Here is an 11,837-nt window from a genome sequence, read left to right as displayed (position 1 = left end):
TAAACAGCGCGGAAGCGCCGAAACCAGTATTTCAGCGGTTGTTGTACGGATTTCAGCGTTTTAGGAGGCTCTTTTTTTTTAACAGAAGGAGGCTGTTAGACATGCTCTAAGTCACCTCGTTGCTGTGAAGGTACTGAGTCGAGGATTTGATCAAGGTTGCAGCAGAAAGAGAAGGCATTTTGGTACCACTCGTCTGGGTACGCGTACGTCTTCTAGTCTAGAGGGAGACACAGGTGTAGGCCACCACATAGCACAAGCCAATTTCGCGAGCCGCGGCGCGCACGTTCAATCATTGAGAGCCTGCCACGGCAGGCGGCACGGCCGTCCGCCGGTGCGGCCGTGCGGGGGACTCCGGGGGCCGCGTGCCCTGTGCGATGCCCGCGACGTGGTTCCGGCCGTCCGTTCCGTGGCCGTGGGGGCCTCGTCCTCTCTCTCTCTCTCTCTCCCTAGTCAGCAAACCGCCTCCTCTCCCATTCCCCACTTCCCCTCATCCTCCTCGCCCACTCCCCCGCTCCCACTACCCAGCACGCCGTCGATCGATCGCTCTCCGCCACCCGCTGCCCGCCGTCCGCCGGTGCCATGGAACCCAACGAGTCCAATTCCGCCACAGGTAGGTACTACGCCGCTCCTCCCCCAGTCGCCTGATCCAACCCGGATTGCTGCCCGGAAACAGCTCCATCGCTTTATGGGGCGTCCAGTCCATCGGATGCTCCCGGATCCCCTCTCCCCCATTGCTTTTTCTTGCTTCATCACCTACTAAACGTAAGAAGCTGCTTGCTCACTGTAGCGGGCGCGCGGCACTGCTGATTGCGTGTCGGCGGTTGTAGTAAAAACTAGTGGCTTCACCAGTTTGCATTCTGCCGTGCAATGTGTCCGATTCGTTCTTTGTATGCGCTTGTACAAGCTTTGTTCTAGAGTATGCTACCGAGTTGCGAATGGAGCTGTCGTAGGTCTCTCCCAACATTCCGGGGAGAGAATTACTTCTGACTGACCTGAACACAACTTGGATGGAGTATGTCTTAGCCGGCCGGCGTCAACATGTTTTATATGAGATTGGTCACTGGTCTCATCCCATCATGTTCTCACTTCTAAGCTTAAGAGAGTTTCTTCAGTTTACTGGCCGCCTGGAACCCAAAACTGCACAAGCGTCCATCCAATGGATCACATGTGAGAAGATTCCTCAGTTGCAAATTAAGAAATCAGTTGAGCCACTCTGTCTGTGAAGGGCGTCAGTTTAGCACAATAACTGAATGAATGCCTATAAAGCAGCTTGCTCACTTCTTAAGCACCCACTACCTGCAAAGCCCAAGGATGCGCAGTTGCTCACCGACATCTGACTATCTTCGAAGCACTGGATTTGGACTTATTGTACATAGAATCGGTGATTATTATGCATGACCAAATTTATCAGACACACAAGGGTTTAGGTTCAGATAAGGGAAGGAGATGGTGTCCACTGTCTAGTGGCTCACTTTATAACTTGGTGTTTGGGTTTATTTCCAGCACTTGCATAGTACCATAAGCTTTGCCTAGTACCGTGGCTGTCACCCGTGAAATATGTTTTAGTTGCGCAGGGCATGTGCACTACGACCAATATGTTCTAGTTGCATCAACAAAACAAGCACACCAGTTAAAGGTTGACATGGTTTATGCACAACTCGCACGATTTTACCAGAGTCTTCTCGGCCTGTTTGTTGTGAAGCACAAGTATTGGAGCCTCTCCGTGTGCATGCTTTTGCTGCATATCATGTAACAACTGCAAATTACCTTTGCATCTATATAAGAACTACCGGTCCATCTACTTTGCGCCTATTTGAGATTTTAACTTACTATCAGCACTGATGGAAGCTTGGAGCTTAAATTCTGGTTATATAGCCTGACCGCAAACATTTTTTTGCATTCTTATCACAGGAGGCAAGACGCAAGAAGTTTCTGTACCGCCTGTGGAAGGTGTAGCTGGGGGAGGGACTAGTTATGGCTGGGTGGATGGAGGCTTACAGGGGTTGAGTCTAGGTACTAGTGTGATTGACCCTACAAAGGTACACTCCGCCGATCTTTTGCATGTGTGGTCTATGCCCAGCACAGCAAATGTTAGCCAACAGGAAGCACCACGACCTCTAGAACATGTAAGTTGTATTTAATTTTATTAGCACTGCTAGAAGAAAAGATAAATCTCTTGCTTCTACACTTCAGTATGCAGAATGTTTTTGTGTTTTGCCATCTTTCTGTTCTTTCAGATATTTCCCTTCTTTTGGCGTTTACTTGGGACGGGCTTTTATTCATCAATTCTACCACTTTATGATCATGCACTGCTCTGCTACGATAAAATTCCTCAGATTTGCTTATATTCCTTTCAAAATTGCTTCAGGTTAACCTTTTGGCAGCAAGAAATGAAAGAGAAAGTTTTCAAATCGCTTTACGTCCAAAAGTTTCATGGACCAATTCAGGTATTGCAGGGCCTGTGCAGATTCAGTGCACTGACCTATGCTCATCCGCTGGAGACAGGTTTGTTGTTTAAATTTTGAACTCATTCACTCGGGGATACCATCATTTGTACATTCTACTCTGGATGATTATAACTGTGCTGTAACAGGTTAGTGGTTGATCAATCTATAACTTTGCGACGTGTCGTGCCTATATTAGGTGTACCAGATGCTCTTGTGCCTATTGATCCGTCAAGTCCACAGATAAACCTACTTCCAGGGTACTGCCTCTGTGCTTTAGATAGCCATGATTGGAAACACAGCGATGTTCGTTTTCATTTTGTTCATAATTGCTAAATCACTTTTATTTCTACAGGGAGACAACTGCAATATGGGTCTCACTAAATGTTCCTTGTGGGCAACAGCCTGGTCTATATGAGGGTGAAATATTTATTACTGCTGTAAGGACAGACACGGAGTAAGCTTAAATTTTCTTCTTTATATCTAGTTACGTACTTATGTTAGAAAATGGTAAAGCATGATCTCCTCACATCGCTTGGACACCCAACACAAGCTCAATCCCTAACCGCTGACAAGATGATCAAATGGCATACCAGAACAACAGATATTATTACACACGTTATGATAGAGAACATGTAAAATATTGAAAACAGCATGTATAACTCTGTAAAATCTTTGTCGATGGAAGATTCAGCTATCAGAACCCAATGTGACTTTCTTGAGTTGTTTCTTCTAAAAACCAAGACATTGTTTTGTTTGTGTCCCAAGTTTTTAACTTGCATGAACCGCCTTGTATGAACTGCTAATTTGATACCTTGTGTGAGTTCACAAATCTGATTTGCTTATGTGCCTTTAATGATATTTGTAAATTGGTTGGGGTTTCAGTTCATCAAACGCACATCTTTACAAAATTACAAATCGTTTTTGTTCATCCGGGAGCTTGAATTCCAGGCACTAGTCTCAGATTGGCTATTCTGGATGTGTTCTGGACTTCTGATGTTTTCAGATGGTCATGTGTGTCCATATGACGTTTAGCCTTAACCTGTATGTATGTCTTGTTAGTTATCCAGTATTTAAGTTATTAACCACTATTTTTATTTAAATTCAACAGCAGTTCCAGGGCAGAATCTTTACCGAAGTCTGAGAGGTACCAGCTGTATAAAGAATTAAGAACTTGTCTTGACATCACCGAATCCAGAGATAACTCGTCATCAGAGGAAATGGTATTTTACTCGATCAGTACTTCACGAATAGCCATATATTTCGTTTCTTACAGCGCTGTAACATACAGGTACAAAGACTATCGTCTACTTCAACCACACTGAGGAGGTTGCTAGTACTTCCAGCATTCCAGGACTGTCAAGAGAATAATGGATTGGGAGACATGATGGATGAAGATGTTATGAACAACGTTGCAGTCCGTGTGAAGTTAAGCCTGACTGTTTGGGATTTCACTCTCCCACTGACACCTTCCTTACCTGCTGTTATTGGTGTATCCTGGCAATATTCTGTTTTAGTATGCAGTGTCGTACTGGTATCTTATGATATGAGAATAACTCCAAATGCCTTCTTTGTGGTGTGAGACACATCATTCAGTTTGCATACATGCAGTTCAGAGTTTATGTTTGAATTGTCTATGTGGGTATACAGCTACCAAGATTCTATATTTGAACTGTATTGTATTCATTTGTTCTCCTTTAACTATATGTTAGATATCCGAAACTGTCATTGAAGATCGGTTCTGTTTGGAGCATGGCACCAAAGGATGGTATGATGCATTGGATCATCATTTCAGGTGGCTCCTCCAGTACAGAATTAGTCCATTTTTCTGCAGATGGGGCGATAGCATGCGCATTCTTGCATACACATGCCCTTGGCCTGGTAATGTAATTTTCTTAAAGAGTATGCTGCTTTATTTTAATTTTTCACCTGATGTGATTTTCTATTCTTTTAGCTGATCATCCAAAGGCTAGTGAATATTATTCTGATCCAAGACTTGCAGCATACGCTGTACCCTACGCACCTATCCTATCATGGTAGTGTTATAATTTCCACTTAATTTTATATTAGCCTGCTCACTCCTCTATTTCTTAATATTAATTTTACTTCTTTCTTGATGCACACCAGTACTGATGCAGCGAAAAATTCTCTGCGAAGAGAGGTTGAAATCTTGAAAACTGAATCTCATTGGTCTAAAGCTTACTTCTACTTGTGGGATGAGGTACGTGATTTTACTTCTATGCTATATCAGGTGACATGGTTCTACAACAGAAAGTGTGAGCCTCGCTGTTCTTATATTGTTCCATGTGATGTCACGTCAACATTCAAATCTCAGGGGGGCTGCCTGGCTCTGTGCAGTTGGAAGTTGGAACTGTAATGTAGCTACGATTAATAGAAATTATAGAGTTGCTTCAGGTTTAACATCTTCAATATAAATATATAGTCCCTTTATTTCAATACTTGGCTCTCTTGACCAAAAAAAAATCCTCAACATATTTGGCAGTTCCTTAGGCGAACTTTCCAAAACTGTTCAAACCTATAAATTCCCTCGACTTTCCTTTTACGTGCTTGAGAAATTATCAAGGGTATTTTGGTCCCTAAATACACATGCATAAGTTAAAAGTGCCCACTACTTGAAACAAAGTGTGGCTAATGTTAGGATTTGTTGGCTATGCGATCTACCTTCTATTCCTCTGCCTTATCCGTGGTGACACTCATGATGCATATTGAGGCTAGAGGCTAGGGACCTATTTATAGACTCAACTTCCAGCTGTTAATTATCCACCTGTTCCCTGAAACATCCGTGAGACTCCCAGCAATGTCACCAACCAGTAACCGCGACCAAACATGCCAGTTTTCCTACCACACATGTGTGAGTTATGTGGCATGATCAGATTGTATGCGTGAGATCAAATCCAACCCAATCATGTAGGCCAGCAGCCTACAGAGCCAAATCCTGCAAAACAAACCCAGCTCTTCCGCTCTGTGCTGTCCTGGGAAAAATACGTACGACACATAAAATTCCAGTACAGTCGACCTCAATTAATTCCTCTACCGTATCCAGGAGCGGAGCTAGACCAGTTCTAACCATAGTGCATTAGCATTACTCATGTCCCATGTAGAATTATGCACAGGTTTAGGCCACATGGGTAGACTAATCATGGGCTACAGGGGTGCACACACCATTTTCCAGGCAGATTGTAGGCTAAATTGTTTTCTACCCTGGTGCATGTGCACCCTCTTGGCCACAAGTAGATCCGCCCCTGACCATATCCAAGCACAGCCATCCTCAGCACCTCGAGTGAAATTCCGCCGTCCTTGGCACCTCGAGTATTACTTCCTCGAGTGAATTCCGCATCAATTATATAACCCCTTCACATACACCAAAATTATGAATACTTCCACAATAAATGTCTGACAGTTAATAGGTAATGCTATTTAGGCATTTTCTTAATTTTGAATAACGACAATTCTTGTCATTGTGTAATGGTGCCAATGAAACATGTTGAAAACACTGAATGGGCTACTAAGCACATGATGAGTGGTTCAACAAATAGCTGCACAGAATCATGACAAATGCCCAGTACATATTAAATATTCAGGGCAAGTAGAACATGAACTGTACCACACAACAATTTTTATATAGATCAACAGTTACATGTAGCAGTGAGTACTGAGTGCGAGTGTTAATGGTGCAACTTACTTGTGTGTCCTGATTCCTGAGGAAACTTTATAGTGAGAGTTTGTGTTATGTAAGTTGAAAGTGTAGATTCGACCTTAGATGTGCTAGTAGTTGATGGTTGCACTGCAGCATCTTGCACCGTGGGAGATATTATTTGGTGCAAACCATGACGTATGTACAGTCGCTCCAACCAGACACCAAATTAACATAGAAAGAAGATTCAGATATAAAGTTTCGACGGTACATCCCAGTTCAGCATAGCTTCATTCACTAATATTTCAACTTTGGATTGATTCTTTTCACACCAAAAGAATGTAATCCCTCAGAATCTAGGAGTCAAAAGGAAATGGGAAAGAATAAGACAATAGATTATTCATGGCAAACTTGTACATTTCATTCTCCTAACTTGCTTGAGTTCAAAACTGAAATTGTGAACGGTTATGCAGTAATCCATGGAGCACAGTTTACACCTATACATAGTTTGCACTGGATATGTCACCCTTGCAAGCTGGTCCTATGCATGTGCCGAAGTAGTCAGACCAGTTGAACTCTAGGCTGATACGTCAAACCACATCAACCCATGTATATGGCATACTCTGTTCTTTTCATTGAAAACAGATAGATTCAACCATCTTACAATTGTTTTAATATTTTTCAGCCATTGAATATGGATCAGTATGAAGTGATCTGCAACATCTCTAACGAGTTACGGACATACACACCTGATGTGCGTATTTTAACAACTTACTATGCCGGTCAGTATACTTCCATACTTGGACTGATATATGACAAGGCAGAGTTCTTTTCGTGATGAAATGCTTGTTTAAAAACATACTTATTTGGATCCATAATGAGTATCTATGCAGATTTCTGTACTGTTAATTTATTAAGAGATCATTGTACTGAGATAGATGTATAAGCTAAGTTACTTAATCAGAAGGCTTAGCACTAACAAGACACGCTAGAGAAGGGTTTGATTACTAAAGTTTACTTCTGTATATGATATGGTGCTCCATATGATGGGCGAAATGTCGAGAAGCAAAGGAAGGTGACTTTTTAGTTATGACATACTGAATCAACCACGGGGTTGAATAGTTACAGCCTTTTGGATGCTAGCACGAAGTTTGAGATGTTCCAAGTTCCAGTTAGGTTTAATCACTGTATCGAGTCTCAGTTTACTATAAGATCATTTGTTTGTTGTTTTTTGCTAAGATATTTATTAGCTGTCGTACTTGCTTTGCATACGGTTTCTGAAATGAACATCTGATTACCCTGCCTTTTTATTAGGTTTTATGGATATTTAGATAATGATTATACACGTGGAAGCTGACCATGCCTGGGAAGCCTTATGTTTCTCTAACATACAAGTATTTTTCTCTTATAATTTGAATGGCTCATGTAGGTCCAAGTGGTTCTGAACTGACCCCTTCTACATTCGAGGCTTTTGCGAAAGTTCCAAATGTTCTACGTCCACATACACAAATCTTTTGCACTAGGTATGCATTGCTCTGAACTTATGCATTTCTTCTGGGTTCCTAAAAACTGTGTGGGTACGCCAGTCATTTCCGTAGGTTGCAAAAACGATGCACATGTGTGGTCTGGTCTGACATGATATGGACATCCTTCTCCGGATATATTGGATGCTACAGTTCATATACTAATGCTAAAAGCCTAAAATAATTGATTCAAAAATGCTTGGTCCTGAACACGAAAATTATAAGAAATCAAAACATCGGTGTATTATTCTGTTATCTGTATCTTTATTGTGTTGTCAATTTTTGAACCCGAACCTAGGTTATTCATCAAGTGCACAAGGTTTGGAAAATTAATGGTAGTTCTGTTAACATAAGTAGACCAAACAAGCTGAAATTATCAGTGCCCTGTTTGAGAGAAATTTTGTGCTGACACGTGGCAATTTGATGAAACTGATAGCTCTGGTACATGTTGTAGATGTCTTGGCACCATGTCGGTGTAGGATATGCGACATTTATGCTATTAGAAGTATTGGTGGATTGGTGCAAAGTGCAAACTAATGAAAGTTTCGTGCATTGTTCAGTCTTGGAATTGTTAACAAATGCATATCTTACAGGACTAACGTCTATCACTTACATTCTATTTTCTTATACAGTGAATGGGTTTTTGGCACAAGAGAAGACTTAGTGAAGGATGTTATTGCCGAACTACGACCTGAGCTTGGTGAAGTAACTACAGATTCTGTCCCATTTAATTCTGTTTCATGCTCTTTTTACTTCTACAGTTTTGTACTGCTGGGAGGATAATACTTCCATTATCCTTGAGAAAACCTTCTTGTTACTGCATCGATATTCTGTTTTAAATTCTAGTAAGCATGTTTTCATGAAGTGACGCCATTGTTTTCTGACTAATAATCATTCTCATGTATTGTTATAGCAAACAACTAAATTCGAAGTTGTGTTGTGTTCTCATCAGTATTTTAGGGTGTGCAATCGGCAATGGGCATGATGCCTACTGTTTCAACATTTATGCTTTAACTATAAATCACCTCAAGTGTCCTGGTCAACTGCCTTAAAAAAACTGTCAATATGACATTTTATACGGTTTTTTCTCATACAAAGTGGTTTTGTAAATAATAATAAAATTTCTCTCAGGTGTGCATGTACATAAAGCTCTCTGTTATTTTTTACTTTATGACTTATATCTTGATGAAATTGTATCAATCATGTCTAGGAGTGGTGGACATATATTTGCATGGGGCCTTATGATCCTCAACCAAATTGGCACATTGGGATGCGTGGTACCCAGCATCGGGCAGTTATGTGGAGAGTGTGGAAGGAAGGTGGCACAGGATTCTTGTACTGGGGTGCCAACTGCTATGAGAAGGCTATGATTCCAAGTGCTGAGGTATGCTTTGCCACTGGAAAAACTCTCGATATAATGAGCTGTCATTAGTGCATGAAGGGCATGAACAGAAGGATTTTTTTTTCTGTAAAAATTGCATGTAAGGTTTTGTTTTTGGGTACATTGTAAAAAGCTTACAGGGCTATTCTCAAGAAATATTTTTTACCCATGGTTTGGGTGTGGAACTTCTATGCGTATCGATGTACGATTTGCTTGAAGATGAATTCCATGGAGATCCAGCAGTAAGGCATTATAAGCAAGAAAACATGATTTAGGAGGCTTATTTGCTCATGTGATTCGCGATGTTGAGATTAACTTTTGATAAATAAAGCAAGAGAATCTGGACAGGCTATTTGTTGCTGTTGAGTAATACAAGTATAGTTGTGTGGAGGTGACAAAATGGATTTTTGACTTGCATTAAGACTACGTCGATAGATAATTGTCTTAGATTTGAAATTGCTGTAGAACTGAATTTTGAACATTGATGTTGTTAGACAATTTAATATTTTAGTAAGTAGAATCCTAATAACCTAACATGTGACAGTCGTTATTCAGAGTTGGAAGTTTATGTTTACATTTGGAAGTTGGATTATATTTTTGTTCAGCTTGGTATATTTGTCCTCTGTAGTTGCTACATTGAACAACGATTTCTGTTCTTTCTCTGAAACTTGGTTGTGGCTGCAGATATGTTTCCGGCGTGGTCTTCCTCCAGGCGACGGCGTTCTCTTTTATCCCGGCGAGGTGTTTTCTTCGTCACATGAACCAGTTGCGTCGCTCAGGCTGGAGCGCATTCTCAGTGGCATGCAGGTGATACTTCTTTATCTGAGTATGCATGTCTTGATCACATTACGCGCCTATTCATGGTCTTACATATTTCGAAGTAGTTCCAGAGTACTTATTCTGAAGCAGGATCGGTGGCTCAGCTAAGCTAGTTCATTTTTATCCTACTTCCTTCACCTTGCTCTTTTCCAAAGGGTACAACTAAACCAGAATGGCTGTTCAGAAACATTAGATAATCAAAAGTGAAACCTTCCAGGCCTTCACTTGATTAAATTGAGTTTCGCTGCATTGCTAATGTAAGCTGTGGATAGTGCTGATCTGGAACTTACGCAGGACATTGAGTACCTGAACCTCTACTCTTCGAAGTACGGCAGGGCGGAAGCCCTGGCTCTCCTCGAGAAGACTGGTGCGTACCTCGGCCCAGATCGCTACGCACAGGATCATGGACCAGTTGACGTGATGCGAGGCGAGGTATACCGCACTTGCCGCTCTTAAGGGCAGGGCAGGGCAGGGCAGCCCTGCCGCTCCTCCATTTGCAGCATATATGTTGTTGTATGTGGTTTGTTACGCATATGTATTAGGCAGCTCCTGAAACTCAGTAAAATACTTTTAACCGAACCCGTGGAAGCTGGGTGCAGATACAGTACTGTACTAGAGTCTAGATAGTGTACATATATCTCGCTAGTGTTCTTTCTGTTCCTGCTGCCGAGATGAAACCGTTCCTTGGCACCGAGTTTTTAAATACCTGGAAGTGGGAACAGAAGCCAAAGCTGGAAAGGTTGCGGTGTAAAGGCCCATGAAAGGTCGAGTCAAATATCAGGAATTGACTGGCCGACAACGCCAGGCTGCCCGCTGTGCAGCCCGTACGGACAATCTATCTCAACGAATATCTCAGCTGTCGCCATTAAAAACTCTGGGGCTCAGAGTCGCCGACAGCAGGGTCCCGCCCATGCAACCAACCATGACGAGTAACATTTTGTACGGACATAGCGCCACACGCAACGGCATCACGGGCCACACACACCGTCTGGAACTGCATTTTATTTTGCCATCCGCCTCATCTCGAGAAGTGACACATACCATGGTGCCCTGTCCCTCTCCAGCCCGGTAGATCGATCCCCTTATGATGCGGATGGGGCCCGGAGGCCAGACCCCATTTCAGGATCCGACCAATAGGATGCGTTGTTTGCGTTATCCTTGTTGCAAATTACTTGCCTCCTTGGGGGATTGCGATTGGGATTGGGATTGGGATTGGGATTGGGGGTCCATGCAAGTGGACGGTCATTATCGCAGATCCATGATAATTTCGAAAGATCTCCGACACCTCCATTGTCAATTAGCTCTTGCCTTGATCCACACCAGCCTCAGAAAGTTTATTTTGAAAGGAGAAAAAAGGCTGGCGCTGCGGCACTCTCCAACGCCTTCCTGCTTGCCACTTGGCCGATTGTTCAGTTAGTGTATGTGACGCTGGCTGGCGAGGTCTTTCTTTTCAGATTAAGAGTATCACTGAGTGTACCCTCACCCTGCCTGCACTGCTGCACATTAGCATCTCGGGCAGCCTAGCCCATTTTAGACACCAAGTATGTTTGGTTTTGATCTGTTTGCGTCCGCATGCGAACATGTCTGTGGCGTTGGTTATTTCCTAGTTGGTCCATTTGCGATGGGAGCAAACCCAACGGTCATACCCATTTGATCCGCGCTACTCCCTCCATACCGGTTTATTAGGCCTCTAATGGCAAGCTCTGCGACCAAGGTTAGCAGGGATTGGCCAGAAGGATTTTGCTGTCCCTTCTTTTAGTCCAATCAGCTCTCGTGAAAAGTCCCGGAACAATCTTGTTTAAGGTGCTAATTAATTAGGACATGCGAAGAGACCGAGTATGCTCATGCATTTGCATGCCAGCAATTTTTTTTATCTCCTATTTATCCTCTGTGTTTAGCATGCATTGGTCACGATGTAGTATTCACGTAGGGAAATTAATGGAGAGGAGGCGGCGGAGCGGTTTCAGAGGAGGAGTGGCCCCACGTGTGGGAATAAATTGTCTTATTTATTGCTA

General features: G+C 42.6%; 1 protein-coding gene across 3 annotated transcripts; it reads left to right on the top strand.

Annotated features, from left to right (window-relative positions):
- Positions 1 to 340: 340 nt before the first annotated feature.
- Positions 341 to 10,525, top strand: LOC127332890 (uncharacterized). 3 transcript variants are annotated; one of them, XM_051359223.2, is made up of 16 exons: positions 341 to 610; positions 1,912 to 2,126; positions 2,369 to 2,505; positions 2,594 to 2,704; positions 2,800 to 2,901; positions 3,559 to 3,667; positions 3,736 to 3,936; positions 4,157 to 4,325; positions 4,399 to 4,480; positions 4,572 to 4,665; positions 6,785 to 6,881; positions 7,529 to 7,622; positions 8,255 to 8,327; positions 8,833 to 9,006; positions 9,688 to 9,810; positions 10,117 to 10,525. In XM_051359223.2, the coding sequence occupies exons 1-16, from the start codon at positions 580 to 582 to the stop codon at positions 10,276 to 10,278; spliced, it is 1,974 nt and encodes a 657-aa protein (XP_051215183.1). In that variant the 5' UTR covers positions 341 to 579; the 3' UTR covers positions 10,279 to 10,525. The 3 variants fall into 3 exon arrangements, with proteins under 3 accessions (XP_051215183.1, XP_051215182.1, XP_051215184.1); XM_051359222.2 differs by having other exon boundaries at positions 346 to 610; positions 3,556 to 3,667; XM_051359224.2 differs by lacking the exons at positions 341 to 610; positions 1,912 to 2,126 and having other exon boundaries at positions 2,381 to 2,505; positions 2,644 to 2,704; positions 3,556 to 3,667.
- Positions 10,526 to 11,837: the final 1,312 nt, after the last annotated feature.

The sequence above is a fragment of the Lolium perenne genome, chromosome 2 (genome assembly GCF_019359855.2).
Source record: "Lolium perenne isolate Kyuss_39 chromosome 2, Kyuss_2.0, whole genome shotgun sequence".
Classification (NCBI taxonomy): domain Eukaryota; kingdom Viridiplantae; phylum Streptophyta; class Magnoliopsida; order Poales; family Poaceae; genus Lolium; species Lolium perenne.
This window is presented reverse-complemented; position numbering and strand designations above follow the sequence as displayed.

What these genes read in the sequence shown, in the direction of transcription:
- LOC127332890 (XM_051359222.2), top strand. Translation starts at nt 580, where the DNA reads ATGGAACCCAACGAGTCCAATTCCGCCACAG. An exon ending in CGAGTCCAATTCCGCCACAG is followed by an intron (nt 611 to 1,911) that starts GTAGGTACTACG and finishes TTCTTATCACAG; the next exon opens with GAGGCAAGACGCAAGAAGTT. An exon ending in CAGATAAACCTACTTCCAGG is followed by an intron (nt 2,705 to 2,799) that starts GTACTGCCTCTG and finishes TTATTTCTACAG; the next exon opens with GGAGACAACTGCAATATGGG.